We start from the raw sequence: 22,386 nt of genomic DNA, 5'->3' as shown, positions 1-22,386 counted from the left end.
ATTCACATTAATCAATGTTAGATAGGAACGCCACAGTTATTTGATCATAACACCCATATTAACAGGTGGTTTAGACAGAGGAGCTATACTTCTACAGCACCAAGTTCAATGCATTTGCCTGTGCTTAGGTTGGCAGAGTCCGTGTAACTAGCAGCTCCTGGTGGGTCACAGAGAGCGCCATTTTGGAACCCATTTACTTTTCTTTACTGCCTACGTGTTGTATTGCATGGACAGCCACTTCTTCTGTTCAATCGCTTCTGTGGTGGGAGCAGTTGGAGATGAAAGTTAGCATAAGTGGATGCCCCCCACCCCTTGCCACAAGACTAGGTAGCACAACAAGGGTTCACACAGCCAGTGAGTGATTTATACCACTCTACCCCCACCAGCTCTGTGTCCTGGTGTGCTTTTACAACAAGCAGAGCACACACACAACCTGTCTCAAATTCAGACTAGGGACTGACTGGAATATAAAACATAAGGAATATGCTAATTACCAGTATGCATCTGTTCTTGGTATGTAGGGCTGCTGACATTCACATCTGTGCATAGATCGCCACCTAGCGTTGGGTCCGGATGATCGCACATTGTTGCCCTGGAAGAGTCTTCCAAGTATCACGAGATAGGTGGCTCCTCCCCTGGACTACAGTGCGCATGGGCATTCTCTCCATCCTCAGATTGTTTTTCGCCATTGTGGCAGAGATGGAGTACAGTACAGTAAGTGATAACCATGCCTGAGAATGATTCTGAGTGCTATAGCTGCGACAGGCACCAAGGAGGAGGGCAGGCGATATGAATGTCAGCAGCCCTACATGCAAAGAACAGATGCATACTGGTAAGTAGCATATTCTGTTCGAGGCATGTGGGCTGCTGAATTCATATCTGTGCATGAGTTTGAGTTTAAAATTATTTTTAAAGCGCACATACACCAGCGGTTTCTTGGCGCTACAACTAACAAAGGTCCGGGGCCAGAAGACAAGGATAAACTGCAGAGGGTTTAGTTGAAGGACTTCATGAACAGATGAGCCTTGAGGTGTTTACGAAATTGTCGGTACAGAGTGAGGGTTCGAAGTTCAAGGGGGAGAGTTCCAGAGGAGCGGGGCAAGGGTTGCAAATTTCGAGCCTCCCCATTTCTTTCTCCGGTAACGTATGATGGTGAGAAGGGACTGGGTGGATGAGCGTAGTTCCCTGGTGGGAACTTAAGGAGTGATCTCAGATAAGATGAATGCTGGTGCCGAGCCCAGTCGAGCCAGAAAGGTGATGGAGGCGAGCTTAAATTGGACCCGGGCACGAACAGGGAGCCAATGTAAAGACTTCAGGAGGGGGGTGGAGTGGTGGAATTTCGGGAGTTTAAAGACCAGGCGGGCCGCCTGGTTTTGGATCTGTTGCAGACGCCGTAAGCTATATGCAGGAATACCTGCATATAGGGCGTTGCCGTAATCCAGGCGGGAAACCACCATGGCCAATATGATAAGTTTGAGGGCAGTAAAGGAAAAAAAACGGGACACCCTTTCGTATGGTGCGCAGTGATAAGAAGGAAGAAGAAAACACAGAGCTAACCTGGGAGTGAAGGGTGAGTTGAGAATTGAGTTTTATGCCTAGTGTTTTGACTGAGGTAGAGGGGGCAGGTGAAGGGCCAAGAGAGGGGGGCCAGAACAGAGAGGACCAGGGGCTGGATGAACCACCCGTCAACACCAGCTCGGTCTTGTCTGGGTTGAGCTTCAGGTGGTTGTGGTTCATCCAGTCCCGGATATGGAGCATGATAGATTGGAAATTTAGAACAGAAGAGGGGGAAGAAGACAGATTGAAAACAAGCTGGAGGTCATCCGCATAATTGAATACGGCGACCTCCATTTGTTGCAGAGAGAAGATAAGAGGGGCGATATAAAGATTAAACAGAAGAGGGGAAAGGGAGGAGCCTTGGGGGACCCCGCACTGAACTTTCCGAACGTCCGCAGTGAAGTCACCCAGGCGGACAGCCTGGGTGCAGTCGCTCAGGAAGGAGGATAGCCAGACCAGAGCGGTGCCCCCGATCCCCGCCGCCTTGACACGGGAAAGCAAGATGGTATGATCCACCGTGTCAAAAGCGGCTGAGAGATCGAGGAGCACCAAGGCCTGGGGCTGGTTGGTATCCATACCCTCCCTGAGGTTGTCCAAGACCGAAATGACTACGGACTCCGTAGAGTGTGCAGGGCGGAACCCGGCCTGGCGGGGGGCAAGAGCTCCGTGCTTCTCCACAAAAGAGCTCAGAGCGCAGGTGACATGGCGCTCGAGCACCTTTGCCAGGAATGGCAAGAGGGAGATGGGGCGGAAGTTGGCAGGGATTGAGGGGTCCGCGCCCGGTTTTTTCAGAATGGGCACAATTACCGCAGATTTTAGGGGGTTTGGTACTACGCCTTGAGAAAGGGAGCTATTGAGGAGGTGAAGGGGGGGGGTCTGGACAGGTGATGAAGATGTGGCGGAGAATATGGGCAGGACAGGGGTCTAGTGGAGAGCCAGATTTGACGAGGGGTACTAAGGAAATCAGAGATTCCTTAGTTAGAGGGGGGAGGGTGGTGAGTTCTCCCTTAGGAGGGGGACATTGGGGGTCAACAAAAGTGGGGGAAGGGGGGGATGTTGGCTTTGATGGTAGCTTTTTTTTGGATGAAATAGTTATTGAGGGAGTGACAGAGTTCTTTGGACGGGGCGGGCTTTAGAGTGGTTCTATCCGAGAACGCCAGGTTGTGAACGATCGAAAAGATTTCCTTCGACTGGTTTTCTGCTGCGAGGATTTTGGAGGAGAAGTAGGTGGTTTTAGCCTCCAAGATGTCTTTTTTATATTGGGTCAAGGTGTTGATAAACTCCAATCGTAGAGAGGGGCAATAATTTCTCCCCCAAGCCCGCTCCGCGCGACGCACCGCTAGTTTGATGGCCTTGAGCTCTTCGTTGAACCACCGGTTGGCGTACTTCTCACGCTTAGAGGTAATTCGTTTTAGAGGGGCAACAGAATCGCAGCCTGAGGTGAGCCACTGTTCAATGGCCTTGACCTGGGAGAGGGTGGATAGGCCTTGCAGGGAAGGGAGGGAGGTGGTGAGTAGGGAAGATAGATCTTCCGGATCAACTCGGCCCCAAGCACGGACCCAGATGTTTTTGGGGCGAGGGGGCTTGGTTGGGGGGTGAATGGGGAGGTCAAATGAGATCAGGTGGTGGTCAGACCATGTGCAAGGCGAAATTGAGAGGGACTCCACAGAACAATTCAGGGACCAGATCTGGTCTAACGTGTGACCTTTGATGTGGGTAGGAGAATGAACATGAGATGTGAAGTTAAGGGATTGGAGGGTTTCAGTAAATTCTTTTGAAGACGAGCATTCCGCTGGGTCAGAGGGCCAAAAGTTGAAGTCGCCGAGAAGTAGAATAGAGGAGTTGTTTACGGTGATTGTAACCAGGACTGTATAGCAGTCTCTCCCTTAGGGGTGGCCACCTGTGCCAGCTGCAGCAGTTTGAAAAAGAGTTTTTGAACAGCCTGTCCTACAGCAGCTTGCTGTTTGGAATGTACGTCAACACAATAGTGTTTTGTGAAAGTATGTATGGTAGTCCATGTGGCTGCTTTACATATTTCCTCTAGAGGAATGTTTCCTAGGAAAGCCATGGATGCCCCTAATTTGCGTGTGGAATGCGCTCTTGGGGGAACTGTTAAAGTGCGTTTCGCTTTAAGATAACATATCTGAATGCACTTAACTATCCATCTGGCTAATCCATATTTTGAAATGGGGTTGCCTTTGTGCTGTGGTGAAAAGGCAACAAACAACTGTTTAGTTTTCCTAAAAATCCTTAGTTCTATCAATGTAGTATAGAAGAGCTCTTTTGACATCTAGTGTGTGTAGAGCCCTTTCAGGTACTGACTGTGGATTTAGAAAGAACACTGGCAGTTCTATTGTTCGATTTATATGAAAATGGGAACCACTTTTGGCATAAATTTAGGGTTTGTTCTAAGAACTACCCTATTTGCATGTATTTGGATGAATGGCTCTTGAATAGTTAGGGCTTGCAGCTCGCTAACTCTTCTAAGCGAAGTAATCGCTACAAGAAAAGCTACCTTCCATGTTAGGAACTGTAATTCACATGAATGCAACGGTTCAAATGGTGGTCCCATTAGTCTGGTTAAAATGACGTTTAGGTTCCAGACAGGTGAAGGTGGGTGTTTTGGGGGGATTATTTGTTTGAGTCCCTCCATGAATGCTTTAATTGCAGGCACTCTAAACAGCGAAAGATGCTGCCTGTTTTGAAGATAAGCTGCAATGGCAGCCAAGTGTATTCTTATAGAGGAATAAGCTAGATTGCAACGATGTAGGTGCAAAAGGTAGCAAATGATATTTTGCGTTGAAGCATCTAGTGGGTTTATGTCATTGTTATAACAGTAAATGACAAAACGCTTCCACATAGCTGCGTAACAAGCTCTTGTAGTAGGTCTTCTTGCCTCCTTGATAATGTTCATACAATCTGGAGGTAAGTTTAGGTACCCAAACTCTAAGATTTCAGGAGCCAGATTGCAAGGTTCAGTTGTTGCGGATCTGGGTGCTGTATGTCTCCATGGCTCTGAGTGAGAAGAGTGGGTGTTAGCCGTAGTCTTTGATGAGGCACCACGGAAAGTTCTAGAAAAGTTGTGTACCATGGTTGCCTCGCCCATGTTGGAGCAACCAGGTTTAGTGTCAATGAGTGTTGGCGTAGTTTGCGTGCCACTAGCGGTATTAATGGTGCTGGGGGAAAAGCGTACGCAAATTTGCCTGACCAGTTCATCCATATCGCATTGCCCTGCGATTGCGGATGTGGAAACCTGGCGGCAAAGTACTGGCATTTCGCGTTTTCTTTTGTGGCGAACAGGTCTACCTCTGGTTGACCCCACTGTTGGAAATACGGTTGTAGCACTGTGGGATGAATCTCCCACTCGTGCATCTGTTGGCTGTGTCTGCTAAGCAGATCCGCTATTTGGTTGTCCTTGCCTGGGAGGTGTTCCGCCACGAGAAAAATGTTTCTTTGAATGGCCCACTTCCACATGCTTTGAGCTAGATGTGATAGCTGTGGAGAGTGTGTTCCTCCCTGTTTCTGTATGTAGTACATTGCTGTCATGTTGTCCGTCAGGATCAACACAGTTGTTGCATAAATGTACTTTGAACGCTTTCATTGACAAGAAAATTGCCATCATCTCTAACAAGTTAATGTGCATTTTCTTTTGTTGTGTTGTCCATAGGCCCTGCACTGTGTACTGAAGGACATGGGCTCCCCATCCTATCAGGGATGCGTCCGTTGTCAGCACTATTTGTGGTACAGGCTCCTGGAACAGTCATCCCTTGCCAAGGTTTTGTGGATTCCACCAATGCAGAGAGTTGTATGCACGACTGGTCACCAACACTAGGTCTTTTAATTGTCCTTGAGCCTGGTTCCACTGCTGTGTTAAGCACTGTTGTAGCGGACGCATGTGCAGTCTTGCGTGAGGGACTATGAAGATGCACAAAGCCATCATGCCTATGAGTTGCATAAACACTCGGGCAGAGAGCGAGTGTTGGGGCTTGAACTTTTGGATGAGCAGTTGCATACTGTGTATCCTTGCAGTGTTTGGGTATGCTTTTGCCTCCAGAGTATTTATTGTTGCGCCCAGGTACTGCTGTACATGGGACGGCTGGAGATGAGATTTTGGGTAGTTCAACGTGAAGCCTAGACTGTGCAGGAGGTGAATGGATTTTGACATGTGGCTGGCACATTGCTGGGCTGACTTTGCCTGTATTAGCCAGTCGTCCAGGTACGGATAGACGTGAATATGTTGTCTTCTTAAATGTGCAGCTACTGTCCCTAGGCATTTTGTGAAGACCCGTGAGGCTGCTGTTACACCAAATGGAAGGACTTTGAATTGGTAATGTTGATTTTGTATTGTGAACCGTAGATACTTCCTGTGAGCAGGATGTATTGGGTATGGAAGTATGCATCTTTGAGGTCCAAAGTTGCGAGGAAGTCTCCTTGTTGCAGCAGTGGTAAGACTTGTTGTAGAGTCAGCATATGGAAATGCTCTGATAAAATGTATTGATTTAGGGGCCTGAGGTCCAATATGGGTCTGAGAGACCCGTCCTTTTTGGGGATGAGGAAGTATAGCGAGTATACCCCTGTACCCTGATGTTCTAATGGTACTAGTTCTATGGCTCCTTTTTGCAGCATGCTGATGACTTCTTGCTGCAATAAGTTTAGGTGTTCTGCAGACATAGGACGGTGTTTGGGTGGTATGTTGTGTGGTGTGGAGGTTAGCTCTAGGCAATAGTCATCCTGGATAATTTGCCTTACCCACTTGTCTGTAGTGATGTTTTGCCAGATTGGTGGGAACTGCTGTAATCGTCCCCCGACTGGTGTTGTATGGTCTGGGGGTAGCGCTAAGAAGTCACTGTTTTGTGTTGGTAGAGGATCTGGCGGTATTATTCCCTCGTCCTCTGCCTTTGTTGTTATTGCCGCGGTATCCACCTCTGTTTTTATTGTAGGTGGTTTGCTTGTTTGCTTTGTAGACGGAGGTTTACTGTGATGAGCTACCTCTTGCAGCACCTCTGTAATTGGAGCGACGAAAGGAGCCTCTATGCTGTTGGGATTTTAAGGCTCCCATAGACTTAGTTGTTTGTGTCCTTTTTCATTTTGTCTAGGGTTGTATCTGCAGCTGGACCAAACAAATAGTCAGGATTTACTGGCTGATTTAATAAAGTAGACTGGGCTTCGTTTTTGAAACCTGAGATGCGAAGCCACGCATGTCTCCTGAGCTTAACACTGGTGTTAATTGATCTGGCCGCTGTATCTGCCACGTCTAGGGCACATTTAATAGAGGCGTTAGTTATTAGCTTTCCCTCCTGTAGTAGGTCTTCAGCCTGTTCCTTGTAAGGTTCAGGTCAATGTTGGAGAAGTGTCTCTAGGGTGTCATAATGTGCCCTGTCGTATCGAGCCAACAGGGCTTGTGTATTAGATATTCGCCATATATTAGCTGCTTGAGCCGCTACCCTCTTTCCTGAGGCCTCCAAGATCTTTGATTCTTTGTCAGGAGGTGGAGCTTCTCCAGTGGTTTGTGAGTTTGCACGTTTACGTGCATTGGATACCACTAAGGAATCCAAAGGCAGTTGTCCTTTAATATATGTGGGGTCTACTGGTGCTGGCCTGTACTTCCTCTCTATTCTGGGGTTAATGGCCCGTGCCCTAGTTGTTTCTTTAAATATGTCACCTGCATGTTTAAGTACCACTTTTAACATAGGTAGTGTTTTGACAGATCTTTCTGATGTGGCAAAAGTGTCAAAGAGGAAATCCTCCTCAATGGGGTCTGCATGCATCTCTACATTGTGATGGAGGGCTGCCCTATCTATAAGTGCATTAAAAGCAGCTGTATCCTCTGTCAGGGAAGCCTTAGCAGGGTATGCAGGCGCATCTGGAATGGGCTGAGAATCACCAGGATGTACTGGGTCTGCCCATGGTTGAGCTGGACTGTCTTGGTCAGGGTCTACTGAGTAATTGTATTCCTCATTATCCTCATAATCCACCTCTTCATCTGAGTGTGTGGGTGTATAGGAGTATGTGTGTGGTATAGTTTGTTTTATATGCTCAAATAGAATAGGTGAGGTTGCACAGTCCCTTTTCTTTTTGAGTGGGATGACATAAGTCTCTTTTTCAGTTTCTGGTCTCATTTTTCTCTTGTAGAGAGTGACTTTGCCAGAATTAGGGTCAATGTAAAGTAAGTTTTGACTGCTATTCTATTGAGTGGTCTGGATACAAGATCTCCTGCTCAGTAGTTCTGGTTTGTTTTGCCAATGTCTTAGGTTTAGTTTGTTTCGGCTCGATACCGGTTTTCAGGTCGACTGCCTTAGTTTTAGAGGAAATTGGTAGACCAAATTTGATCGGTGAGAGATTTTTTTGTGTTTCAACAGTCTTTTTAGGTTGTGCCAGCTTCTTTGGAGCCGATGTTTTTATAGTTGACATTTTTTGTCGAGTCAATAGTCCCCTTATGACTTCGTAGCATCTTCCCAACCGGTGTTTTCGGACCGATGCTTTGCTGTCTCGGCTCGATGCTTTTTTTCGGGTCGATTTTCTTCGGCTCAATATGTTTTTGTTGCACATCCATTGGTTTGTAGACTCTCTGCTTCGGTTCGACAACCTTTTTCGGATCGAGTCCCTTTTTTATGTTGTCGACCGTCGACTCAGATTTCTTCGGTTCGACGGCCTTTTGTTTTGGAGTGGATGTAGGTGCGCCGGCTTTTGGCTCGACTACCCTTGTGTTTGACTCCGATGGATCGACATAGGTCCGAAGACCGTATTGTTGACGATTTTCTTTGGGATCGATTCAGATGGATCGACGTAGTTAGGTCCGAAGACTGTGTTGTCGATCAGTTTCGGTTTCGTTTTTGGTACCATCACTTTTGGTTTCGATATCAACAAGTTCGGGTTAAGTTGATTAGACGACTCTTTTGTAATATTCTTAGCCGAGCTGTATAGCAGGGCTATAGAATGTGTTTCGAGATCTTGGCTAAGGCCTTTTAGCGATGCCTCGACCCGAGCCTGTGGAACCACAGAAGTGTATGTTTGGGCCGTTGTACTCACGGTTGGCCCCGATGTAGTTGGCCCTGTCTCATCACTGGAGTCATCTTCGACAGCCCCTATCCCTTGTTCGTCGTCTCCTACCTCGACGATGTCTTAGTCGTCGACATAGTAGTTGGAGTCATGGTCTGAATCTTGATCAGACTGTTGATCTGAATCTTCGGCCTCGATGAGATCTTGTTCATCGTCGAAGATATTTTCGGGCTTCGGCGCTGGTTTCTGCATGATTTGCCTTGCGGCCCGTCGAACCCAAGGTGTCTTTTTAGATCAAAATTTTGCACAGGCTAGGCAGTCTGTTTCATTATGTTCTGGAGACACTTGTTACATACAGGCTGTTTATCTATATGTGGGTATTTAGAATTACAAAGAGGGCATCTTTTGATTGGACTTCGTTCCATCGACGACCGATCTTCTTGGCATCGAGAAGGCCTGCGGCCCGATTCGACGTCCTGAGTTGAATAAACTGTAGATAAAGCTGTCGGCACCGATCGAAACAATACCGACGAGTCCGAAGGCCTTTTAGAAAAGTTTTTTTCGATTTCGAACTTTGAGTAAAGGAAAGTACATCCGAACCCAATGGCGGAAAAAAACAATCTGAGGATGGAGAGGATGCCCATGCGCACTGTAGTCCAGGGGAGGAGCCACCTATCTCGTGATACTTTAACCTCATAGCTGCTAATAAACATCCCTCCCCAGTGCTGCGCTGTCCATTGGAACTAGTGCTGAATGGACGTCCAATGGTCGTGCGCAGCACTGGGGAGGTAGTACTGTCGTCGGCCAACGCACCGAGGCAGCACTTAAGGGGTTAAAGACTCTTCCAGGACAACAATGTGCAATCATCTGGACCCAACACTAGGCGGCGATCTATGCACAGATATGAATTCAGCAGCCCACATGCCTCGAACATAAGCAATTTTCACACTTTAGCGTCAAAGAAAAGCTCATTCTAAATGCCAACTAAAATTAACACAAATGTACAGAAACCAGCTGTTTTTCTTTCAGTTAAAAGCAACAACTCACATTAGGCATAGATGTCGATAACTTAACAAGACTTGGCACTGAGAGAGATTAAATACAGCAGGGCTTCAATCCTCGCCTCTGGCTGCGGAGAACGGTCTCCCACGTGTGCACTACACACTGCAGAAGTTTCCAATCCACAACCGTACAACACAGCTTACCGCAAGTGCACACAACACACTTCGCTCAGCACACAGCAGTGATGGTCTGGGGGCATGGAGTTCTCTTCAGTTCATTTTGGGAAACATGCAGACACGTTGTAAAGGTCCTGCCGAGCATAGGCTCTGGAACCGCCAGTGTCCCCTCTCAAGCTGGTGGGACCGAACATCAGAGTATCAAAACTGGGATCCGTGCCAACGTGTGGCAAGCAGGACATGCACAGCGCTGTGCTACAGGCACCCTAACCAGCCAGGTTATGTTATGAAGGCTCCAGCCTATAGTAGTGGTTGCACACATCTCTGTAGTAACTGCATTTACACCAGATGTGTCATGCAACAGCAGGTCGCACATCAAACAGTAATGGGGAAAAAAAACGCAACTGCCAACAAATAAAACCTAAAATACTAAAACCCTCCATTTCTTTGTAGACCTCTTTAATGATAAAGATGCTTGAAAGATCCCTAAAGCGCTGCATGCATTCCAACAAACTGAGTAGCCAAATAAAGGGCAGACGCCACACACTGGCTTGGTGAGAAGTGGAAAAGTAATCACAGTTCACCACCATGCCTCTGGACTGCTGGTGGAAGACCAGGTATGGAAAAGAGTGCTTCAAAAACACCAGGTTGGGGTATTGGTACAAGGTCCCTGGGGTGATTTGGGTATGAAACATACTAAGTGTGAATGCTGGAGGACCAACATAAACTTTCTGTCGACAGGAGGCAAATATTACTCTTCATAAACCACTCCCAGAGAACATTCGTGGATGCAGAGGTGCTGCATGGTACTGGCTGATGGACGGCACTTTGACACCTCTAGGCGCCATTCGGGGAAATGTACAACAAGCAATATGCCTCAAGGACACACTCAGACAAGCTTCACCAAGTACAGGAACCTTCCATCGGTGATGGGCACAAAGTCGAACACAAAAGGCAGCATACTTACTCCAGAGGCAGCAGTGGGGACAGACCCTTACCAAGAACACTATTCCGTCGCCCTTTCACAATAGGTAAGTGAAGCCTCTGTGGTCTATTGTGTCGAGCACAGAACACCGCGCTGGCTGCAGACGATAGAGTCCAGTCTCAGCAACAAGATGGCATCTGTCACCATGGTGGACGGTCTATACCGAATGGGTTCTAAGCACACTCCACCCTACAGGCCAGCAGTAAGGCGCACCACTTACTTCTCAGCTACATCCGTGCTAATTACACGCAGCTCTTTCATTGCAGTGACCAGAGTCTGACAGGCAGGCAGAGATTTCAGTTTCACTTGCATTTATTGTAAAGGAGAGCCCACAAGTGAGCCACTTTATAAAAAAAAAACACAATTTCAGAGTGGTTACTCAATCATTTGCTATTCCAGTTTCCAGAGGACAACAACAATGCCAGAGCTGTTCTGCTGTGAGCATGTGGTTCAAACTGTAGAGAACTGCATGGACCACTTGGGCTGGCCACCACTCATGTACCACACCACATCTAGGCCTCCACCAAACCGGACAATCTTCAGCTAAGGAAGGGATATAATCTCCAGCCCCAGCCACGCAGGCGGAAACCATGTTTTACCAGACAACCAAGAAGCTCAGAGGTCAATATCATATCCACATAAACAAGACTCAACTCCCAATGAAGCTTGAGGTTTCAAGTTTCAAGTTCGCTCAGTTGCCCATGGCAAAGTATGGGTCTGAGTTGTTACGGACTTGATGCTCTCTCAGCTCAAAGAGGACCATGCGTTTTCTGCAGCAAATTGAAATGCTGAATCTTCAAGGAAGGCGCCACGCTTAATCTCCAAGGCGGTATTCATAAGAGGTTCCTCCGCAGGTGGCGACCAGAGGAGCTTTGATGCCCATCCGTCCTTTGGAGAAATTCACCAGAATGGCCGCTGCAGGTCTGACATCCCTTGATCTCCATCCACAAGTAACTCTGAACACGCTTTCTGCCAGGACTACAAACCTACATTACAACTGTGACTGATGTCTTGGCCCAAATTCAAAAGGAACCTAAATGTCAGGGCGAGCCAGATACATAGTCCCCGCACCACAAACGACCACAGCCTTTTATTTCACAGCTCTGCTTGCAGGAAATTAAGCAGTATGGAGGGAGCAGGGAGTATCCTGTGCAGAGGTAAAACAGACCAGGTAAATTACGTTTGTAGCAGTGAGTAGTCAATTCAAAAGAGTTATATCAAATGGCAGACAAAGAGGCCACGGCATTCAACATCCAGGGACGAGGCGGACATGTCATGTGACCTAATCTTCAAATATAAGGCTTTATGGTGCGAATTGCTTCGTGGAGATGGCATAGACCCACACCACTGCCTGTCAAGACTTCATTTTTGTGACACAGTATCATTGTCCAGAAACTTGACATTTTATGGTGCCAGTGACGCAGCTTTTGAGGTGGTCCCAGAGACAGACAGTATTGTGGAGAGTAGACACTGCATTCTACACATTGAAGCAAAACACAGGTAGAGATTGCAGCTGTATTTTGGCTCTTCAAAATAAAAATATTACTGTTGGGTTTGCCATGGTTTGTTGCCTTAAACTGGACTGGAAAACATACCTCTGTGAGTTTCTGATTTAGTACTAAAACACACTGCAGTTCGTGGGAATACCAGCATGAAAGTGACTTCATGCATAAACGCCACACGTGTACCTCCAAGGGCTGAGCCTCCCCACTCGAACAGCACATGGTGCACAGCCAAATGGTAGACTTGCCACCGCTACACGTCCTGATCATAATGAGACAAATGTGCTTTTTGTAGATTGGCTGGGCCGTCAATGACCCACACTCCCACCCACTCCCTTTCTCCCACCTTCCAAACAATTGTGAAGTTCAGAGTTTTTCTTCTTCTTGAAGTGCTCAAGTGCTGAAGGCCTGGTTGTCATCTCACACGTCCATCACTCATGTTTTTCAGAGGGGGGACCATATTTCTGGAGGTACCGGCTGTAGAAGACAATGTATAGAAAAGATTACCAAGGAGAGGCAAAACCCATAATTTGAACGCCTGTCTGCATTCTCTCGCCTCATCCACACCAGGCTCGCAGGGGTACACAACTCATGGAAATCTACAGGAATGGACTATGTACACATTTCAAGCGCCGCCTGCCTTTATTCAGTTCACATCATCATAGGTATAGCTCGCTTTCTTTACAGCCAGAAAATAAATTCAGTTTGAGTATCTGCGCAACTAGTTTGAACAAATGCGAAACCAGTTAAAGATCGCAAAGACTGCAAACAGGACCAAACATACACACAGCTCGCTCACTATCACAGGGTCATGATCGTGTCTACGGATAACTGGGAGGGAAAAAAACGTGATATATGTGCGCTGATTGGTGGACTGACGGACAATGCTCATTTAAGTCGAGGGTAAACAGCGGCCAACCACATCGCCACTTAAAGTTTCCCAGACTTCAATGGTTTATGAACGGTCACTCAATAAAAAGGAACACGACAATACAAATCTACTTCAAATGCATCAGAGAATATATTTAAAGTGGGGGAACAAAGATGGATACAGTATTATCAGCAGCCACTGACGCAAAACTAGAACACTAAAACTAGTCGCTACCTTAAGAGTAGTGTTGAAGCTTGTGGCTCCCATACACTCATATGCGGTGCATTATCCTGCAGCCAATGGGCAGGTTTGAAAGTCTTTAACCCCTTCGATGCTCATGACGAGCTCAGCTCGTCATGAGGCACGGTTGAGCTGTGCTTATGACGAGCTGAGCTCGTCATGAATAAAGGTAACTCTGAGTCCAGTACCGGGGGGGAAAACCTCTAGCAGCCAAGGTGTTAAAGTTGGACATCGATCACAGGCGAGTTCTGTATAACTTCTAATGGCACGTCCAATGAAAGCCTACTATGCCCTGTGCGGGGCCACCTACTTTAGATTCTCTAACCCCAGAATAGCAGGGCGTGCTGTATGCACCAGCATCTAGTCTTGGGTAAGAAAGCCTCATATTCGATGCATAAGCCCCTTTAATAGAGAGGGAGGGTCAGAGGTAAACACCAGGATATGCAGGGACGTTAGGTCATGCATCCAAGTTAACACTGCTCTGTCCTGAGACACATTCATGGCGCCGGAGGTATTTTATGCTGTCTCTCCAATGACCTTGTTTTGAGATGCATGCACCACAATTGACATGCCCCTCTGGTGTTATCAGAGTTGAGCATCATTGAGATCATCTGTTTACAACTGGAGGTTTCAGTGGTAAGGGGCGGGAAAAGCAAACAAAAGCCCTGAGCCTAGGCAGGGCAGTGCTTCCCCCTTGACTTGTGGATGAGGGTCCCAAAAGTCAACACCTCTATATTTTGTATTTAAACTTGAAACAAACAATACTATGGGGGGTGCACCACAAGGTACAAGTACTTGGCACTTGCCATCCCTACACACAAAACACCTCACCTTCTGCTTGAAGTACTTGCCAAGACCAGTGAAAAGCCACTAACTGAACACTGCTCATTTTCAGTGCCAAATATCTGGGGCCAACTTCAAAACAGGGTATGATTTGTGTCGCAGCATTCGCTGAGATAACAAGCAGCACTGGTGCGGTCTGTCCTATCGGCCTTTGTCTCCGTTTCTGTAATTAACAAAATGACGAAAGGGCGGACCTACTCTTAAAAAAACATGTTTTACTAAGAATTTGGAAATTCATTGGCCTTGAACTAGCACTTGGGACGAGTGGGTTTCACCACCTGTGCAGATTCGGTCTACAATAGTAGTAGCCTAGGTAGTATTGTAGGAGTATTAAAATCAACAACACTGCTAGTGGGGATATGGAACTATAATGAAGGGTGAAAACAGGAGAGCTGGTTGCAAGAGGGAGACGTGGAGTTAAAATGTGATGGGTGGAGAAAGTCAAAACTAAGATTGAGAGGAGGTAGCAAAAGCAAAAGTTAAAAGGCAGCAGGGGAGCAAAAACATTTGGTAGACAAAAACAAGAGAGCGGAGGAAGAGGAGAGCGAAATAGGTCAGTGGGGAGGTAAAGACCGTAGGGCACCAACTGCAATTTAGATTTAATAAGTGGGTCATCTTCAGATTTCTGTGGACTACCATTTAGGTCTCCGCATGTCTCAGGTCGTTTCCAATGAAGTTCCACGGAGAGGGCGCTGCCCCAGAGAAGACTCCTGCTGCCGCTTTGTCCAGTCTGAATTGTTCTGTTTCAAGTCTTAAATAGTGAAGGTTTCTGATCGCACCGGATAACTTGAGGGAAGAGTGGAGATATTCAGCTTGCTGTATTTCTATTACTTCATAGGTACAACTAGTCAGTTTTTAACTTTACTTTGGCTTCGAAGGGGACAAATGACAAACTCTCACAACTAGGGAAATGTGGCCATTTTTTCATTTCAGAACATAGCCCACAAAATGTTGTGTGTCTTATACAGAGGACTGTACAATGTGGTGAAACTTGCTGGGTTGGACAACTGGTTTGAGTTGGGCTGAAGAGAACCACTGGCTTTAGTTACTACTTGTTCAATATGTGAAGACGAGAAAAAATAATTTGGACCACGAGAAGAGGGGCAAAGTACTCATCATGTAGATCTGTTGCGGCCTCTCTTAATTTGGCTTCTTGAAGTCCACAAACCAGGCTGAATTCAGTTTTCCATGGAACAAGCCTGTGGACACCCAAGACATCTCATTTTATAGATTTGTTGGGCATTTTATCACTTTAGGAATGTCTAGGACTAAGGGGCGCTCTACATGGACCTGTGAGCCTTCTTGAGTCTGGTAGACCGCCATGCCGATCTCCTCAATCAGTTCTGAACTAAAGTGCAAGGACTGATCCCTGGGGGGTGAGGCGGACAAGAAATGCAAGAGGGACAAGATCGGACGCAAGAATCCAAGTCTGACCAGCTCCTTGTGACTAGTAGGAAGGATGAGAACCAGTTCCTCATAGAAATGCCTGTGTGTTTCCAGATCGGAGCAGCCTGCAGTGACTGACTATCGAAAGCTGGTGACACAAAGAAGAATGAGGCAGCATCGCCATTCAGTGAACACAGCCAGTATTTTGAAAGTTGCAGTTTCGGTGCTGCAACCTCCCTGCAGTCCAGACTGATCTGGGGCTGATATGGTATTCGGTTCAATGAACGTTTGATGGCCACATTTGTAAAGCATGTTCGAACCCAAGAACAAATCTGCCTTGGCTGGGAACACACCTAGCCATTTTGTCAGGATCATATTGTGTTGGTAGACACAAAAAGTTTAAACATTGTTAATAAAAGTTACTCATTTCATTGTGCAGACAATTATTAACTTGAAAAGAAATGGACTTCCAGGAAAGTAAAATATTCATCATTAGAAATGGAGATTAGCAACAAAAAAGAGAAATGCCTAGCCCCTTCTGGGTGAGAGATAAGACCTTAAAGCATTTGCAGCTCCTGAGCACTAGGGCTATGCTTTCTGTTTCACACAGAGTCATGTGGCAGTGTGATTCTACCGGGCAGCGCTACGAACTATAGCGCTACATCTCAACCTGTTGAAAAGCAATTAAAAGACCCACGAGACTCCATTTTGTGTTGCCATGCTCTCGGCAACCTAATGAAGAATTGCTTTCCACGACCCGGTTGATTCTTGCACAACCCCCCCTGCTCCTTGTGGTTGAGCCGTTTCCAAGAGGCTGCTTGTGAGCCTTAACCCCCCCAGTTGTGTCAGAGACTTAGCCACATCCTGTGCATTGCTGGTAACTCGGACTGTCACAACCAACTCCCGTGCTCTGTGACCACACCATCTGGTCAAGGAAGCACGAGGCTGCACCCTGTGACCACACCATTGAGCAAGAAGCACGAGGCTGTGGACATTGTGCAATCAGAGACCGATGTCCCCTGGCCACGATTGCACCACAAGACTGACAAAGAACTTGTCAGATGAGGAACTTATCAGAATGTGGAACTATGTATTGTCTAAATGGGCGTGGCTAGCGCTATAAGTATGTGTGCGCTGCGGATTGAAGCAGCAGTCTCCGTAGAATTGTCTTTGTACCATGCTGGGACCTCTGTCCTTAGCTCGAGCTAATAAATAACTTACTTCCCTCCACGGCTGGTTGTCCTGGTCTCTTTGGTAATGTATAATTTGAGCAAGGAGAACCCGTAGATTTTAAGGTGTCCCCTGCACCGCTGGCCTTGACTCTCCGGTGGGGAGAGGTCTCCAAAAGGCCGGTTTTACAATTTGGCGCCTAACGTGGGGAGTCTTCGGTGGTCATCATCAAGCCTGGTGGCCGTGAGGTGTCCGTGATTGAATTCCAAGGGAGCCACGCCAACACATTGGCTGAAAATTGTCTTTGTCGGCCCGAGGTCTCAGATTGTGTGATTCTTCCCTCCAGTTGGCTACCTGACTGCGGCCCGACTGACGCCCCAGTTCTGGTTCCTAGTTTTGGGAGATCGAGACCTTTGTGACACTCGCCGTGTGACGGAAGATTAACGGTTAGGTAAGAGTGGGAGTGGCCCACTTATTTGGTGAATTGTATTTTGGTTTTTGATTCGACTTTTGCAAAAGCCGAAGCCGAGGGGTAAGTACAGTTGTATGCTGTAAATATTAGATTTTACTCTTTGTTTTTTGGAACCAGGATACACGTCTAGAGATGCCGGGATTTAGTAAATTCCGGAAATTGTGTTATTGTATGCAGGACTCCGCATTAGAGGAATCTTGTCTGATTCCTCCTTTGGGGACCCCTAATCATGAAGTCTATGGTAAACATGGTGTTGGCCCGGTTATGTTTTCTTCACTTTGGCACAGATATACGAAAGGTAGTGCTGAATTACAATGGCCAATGTACGGTAGTTTTGAACCTCCTGTATTAGATAATTTTGAGGAAAAGTTGTTTCAAAGAAAAGCTAGACCTGCGATGTTTGATTCCTTCGGGTTTGGCGCATGGAGTCCAAACAGAAAAAAATCAAACTCAAAAAGAACAAAGCTAAAATAATGCGTATGAGTGTGATTCAGAAAGCCCAGAATCATGATAATCAGAGAATAGAAGAGGGTATAATAATACATGAGAGATTACATCGAATGCAGATAGATGGATGTTACATTACAAATAAGGTTCCTGAAAAGGCCCAGAACAAGGAGGATGACCCTCATGTCCTCTATGTTGAGCACCCCTCCGACCTATACACGCGCCATGTATCCGGCCCTTGATCCCGCCCAATTGACCCACGCTACAGCCCCAGTTGTTGCCCCTGCCCTGATTTGTCAGATTCCTCAGCCACTTGTTCCCAACGCCCCGACTGTTCAGGACACTGTACCAATGCAAGTCCACCCTTCTTTTCCTCTAGTTGCACCTCCCACTGGTCCCGTACCTGTCCAACCTAATGTACCTTTAACTCCCGTTGCAACCAACCCATTTCTTGTTGACAGTCATCCAACACCTTCCCCCAGTGCAGGGCTATTAGCGAATGCCTGGTCAGTGGTCCGTGATTATATCCCTTATGTAACTCCGCATAGACCACCCACTCCCAGACGACACACCTTGCGCAGACTGATAGGTAGTACACAGGAACAACTCGCTATGAGTCAACAAGCTCGTAGGTGGATGGAAAATAACACTATGTACACCGCTCAGGATATATGGATGACAATGGATCAGTGGACACGTATTCAACAGATTGACATTTTATGTGAAATGTGTGACATACTGACCCAAATGTCAGTATGTCATTTAGCGCCGGGACACCCCCGTTGGGGGTAGCTGTGCGCTTTATAAAATCCATAAATAATAATAATAAAATGTGGGAGGATTTTGTAGTATCAGGTCCACCCCCAGGTCTGTCTGACCTTCGCCATAAGGTTGAAAAAGGGGACATTCAGGGCCCAGCACTATTATGCGATCTAATCACGTTGGTAGCCTACAGAGTTAGTGTTACGTTAAATAAGGGTTTTCTAATGAGGGAGGTACAGCCTGTTTGGAGGGACCGCGTTATTGGCGTAGATAACCAGCCTGACATACCGGCAGGTTTTAGACAGATGTGGGTCCATGTCCCTTGGAAAAGGTCTAACGTCCTCCAACTTAAAAACCAATTGCCTGACCCGCGTAAAAATCCAGCAGGTTATTATAAGGAATTGACTCAGACACTCCAATCTTGCATGATGACTTTAGCAGATATAGATATGTAAATGGGACAAGTAGTACCGACGGAAGTATGGTCCAAAATACGCCATAATGATCAGACAGAATTTGGCCACACGTGGAAGGAATTTGAGGAAGCTGACAGAGCTTGAACTGGTGGCGAGAAACCCGATCCCATGATCTTGGCCCTTCCGGCCCAGATACTTACAACCATGAAAAAGATGTTGACACCCCACCGTATTAACCCTTTAAGTGCTACGAACGTTCGGCGGACGTCGCATGCACTACCTTGCTAGTGCTACGCACGTCCGCTGAACGTTCTGATCCCGTTCGTGCAATGGAACGTCCGCACTGGGGCGGAATTTGCGGCGCGCTTAACGGGTTAATTGGGACAGATTAGCTGCTTGCAAACAAAAGAAAGATGAAAGTGTGCGACTTTTTCACACGATTCGAAAGCACATTCAACGACTATAGTGGACAGGACAGGACGTTAGAAGGGGGACAGCGACTGTTTGTGGTTAAATTTGTGTCCAATCTGTTACCAGAGCTTGGGACTAAACTAAAAATGTCAGAAAGTGCATGGCCCATTTCCACCCAGTCTGGTATTTTGATAATGACCCAGTACTATGAGAATAGGGAGAATGAAGAGCGAGATAGAACGGATACAAAGACTAAAGACTTAAAGACAAAGGTCTTACTCCAACAAGCATACCCGACCCAGACCCAAAACAGAGGTGCCCCTAAGTTTCAACGAATAGCTCAGAGACCTGCCCCCGTGACTCCTCGCCCGCCGCTGGGACCCAACCAGTGCACTTATTGTCGCCAAGAGGGTCATTGGCGCGATGAGTGTCCCTTGTTGGCCCAGAACACCTCTGCCCCCGCTGACCTCTTCACAGGACAACAACAGAGGCCGAGGCGGACCTAGAACACAGTTACAGGACAGGCGCTCCCTTATGCAAGAGAATAGATTTGATACCGCTTATTATGAGCACCGCAATTACTTTACTGAGGATTATGAGCCTGAAGAAGGGACTGGTTTTTTGTCCCACTTGGATTGCCAAGGACAAGAGAAGGGACCCGTGCCTATTCCTGGGCTCTACGGAAAAATTCTTGGTCGACACTGGTGCAACCAAAAGTTCTATTGCTAGGTCCAAAGTCCCTGGGGCCCCCTTGTCTGGCGCGAATAACATTTCTGTAGGGTTTTCTGGCACCCCAGTATCTAGCCACCTTTCACAACCACTGGAACTAACTATAGGACCCTACACAGTTGATTCCACTTTGGTCTTGACGTCCACATGTGGCGAAAATTTGTTGGGTTTAGATCTATTAAAAAGATTACATACCACCATATATTGTTCTCCTGATGGGGTATACATCACTATGGGTCCCCCCACCACACACCCAGTATAGTTAGCCTCCTCAGATCCAATTCCCCAGGAAACTTCAGATTGTCCCTCCTGCTCTTTGGGCCCAAGGTGATACTGATGTCGGCCTTTTGTCCAAACCCCACTTTTCTGTTACACTGAAGGAAAATGCTCGCCCTCCCTGACTTCCCCAATACAAAATACTCAAAGAAGGGGAAAGCGCATTACTCCAGATCATTTATGAACTTGTTGACAAGGGTGTGGTTGAAGAGACAAGAGGAAATGTGTGCAATAGCCCAATTTTGCCTGTCCTAAAACGCACCGATCCTTCCAAGCTCCGTTTATCATTTTGTCATTGATTTGCGCGAGAAACTAAATAGTTGTACCCCAGTTTCCTGTGGTCCCAGATATCACCACCCTACTGACTATGCTTCCCCGTCCGCATGTTTTTTCTCTGTTATTGAATTAAAAAACGCCTTCTTCAGTATACCCGTTGATGAACAGAGTAGGGACCTTTTTGGATTCTCATTGGCAGGTCGGAGTTTCCAGTTCTGCAGCGCTCCAAGTCAGGCCCTCAAGGGCCAACTTGATTCCCTGACCCTACCCCAAGGTACAGCACTACTCCAGTAGGTTGATTATTTGCTTATAGCAGCAGACACCGAGGCGTTGTGTAAAGAAGCTACAATGAAATTGCTCCTACATCTGGCCCAGTTCATTCACAAAGTTTCCTTATCCAAACTCCAATATTGTCGACATGAGGTGACCTACTTAGGTCATCTCCTGTCGAAGGAGGGACGCCGCCTCACCCCTGAACGAATACAAACAATCAGTAAAATGCCCCCACCAAAGACGCAGGAGGTCCATGCTTTCATTGGTATCACCTCCTACTGCCGCCAGTGGATACCCAATTTTTCTTTACTCATTAAACCTTTATTGAACCTCACACTTAAAGATGTTCCCCACCCATTCCCTTGGACAAATGAGTGCCAGCATGTGTTTGAAGAACTAAAAATAGCCTTGTGTTCGGCCCCAGTGCTAGGCACCCCTAGTTCTATTCTATTCTATTCTAGGTTTGGTGAAGCGCAACAGCTACCCCAGCAAAGGGGCGTCCCGGCGCTGAGAGACAGAAGCACTTCTTCCTGGTCAGGCTGAGAGGTAGTCTATGGGGCAGGGAAGAGGAGGGTCTTGATTGCTTTACGGAAGACCGAGAGAGAGTCTATGGAGCGTACGCTGAGAGGAAGATCGTTCCAAAGTTTGGGACCAAGAACGCTGAAGGACCTGCCTCCAGTGCGGCAGCGCTTGGTTCTTGGTACTTTCAAGAGAAGTTGGTTGGAGGAACGAAGTTCTCGGCCAGGGACATAGGGGCATGCCAGATTACGCAACAGCGGGGGGTTCCCCTGTTTGGTAATTTTAAAGTTATCAGAAGCACTTCACTCTTTTTGTACACGACCATAATGGTTGCGCATCGTCCGTGCTAAAATATTGTTTGGTGACAGACAACGCCCCTCTGCATATATTTCTGCAGTTCTAGATCCCGTGGCCCGCGCACTACCCAGTTGCTTGAGAGCAGCAGCTGCCATATCCATTCGCCAATCTGCTGGCCTGGTCCTTGACACTGCACTTAGTTCTTCACGCAGTTGACACTTTATTAAATAGGACAAAAACCCAACACCTTACTAGTGCCTGTTTGTCCGGATATGAATTGACTCTCTTAGACAGTCATATCACCATCCGCCGCTGCATTACGCTCAATCCAGCTACACTCCTACCCTACGTCGATGACACTAGTTCTGATCCGCATGATTGTGTCCTCCGGACGGAGAAAGTGACTAAAGGCCGTGTGGATTTGATTGACACACCCCTAACTGACCCTGATGGCACCCTGTATGTGGATGGTTCTTGCTTCAAACTTCCTGATGGCAGCATGACTGCTGCCTACGCCATCACCACGTTACAGACAGTAGTGGATAGTGATAGAATACCTTACCAACCAGCCCAGGCTGCTGAGTTAGTGGCACTGATCAGAGCTTGTGAACTAAGTACAGGGATGGCCGTCAACATCTACACTGACAGCCAGTACGCCTTTGGCGTGGCCCATAATTTTAGGCGACTATGGGCTGAGAGGGGATTTTTTTACTTCTCACGGTACTAAGATACAGCATGGTCATCTGGTCAGCAGGCTGTTAGAAGCATTGCCTCTTC

General features: G+C 47.1%; 1 protein-coding gene across 1 annotated transcript in view; it reads right to left on the bottom strand.

Annotated features, from left to right (window-relative positions):
- Positions 1-11,013: 11,013 nt before the first annotated feature.
- AUP1 (AUP1 lipid droplet regulating VLDL assembly factor) overlaps positions 11,014-22,386 on the bottom strand; it is a 129,176-nt gene continuing 117,803 nt past the window's right edge. Inside the window, exon 12 of the mRNA XM_086964401.1 lies at positions 11,014-12,698. Coding sequence (XP_086820527.1) covers positions 12,653-12,698 — 46 coding nt within the window. The 3' untranslated portion in view covers positions 11,014-12,652. The remainder of the gene's footprint in view (positions 12,699-22,386) is intronic.

This window comes from Lissotriton vulgaris, chromosome 3_2, assembly GCF_964263255.1.
Source record: "Lissotriton vulgaris chromosome 3_2, aLisVul1.2, whole genome shotgun sequence".
Classification (NCBI taxonomy): domain Eukaryota; kingdom Metazoa; phylum Chordata; class Amphibia; order Caudata; family Salamandridae; genus Lissotriton; species Lissotriton vulgaris.
This window is presented reverse-complemented; position numbering and strand designations above follow the sequence as displayed.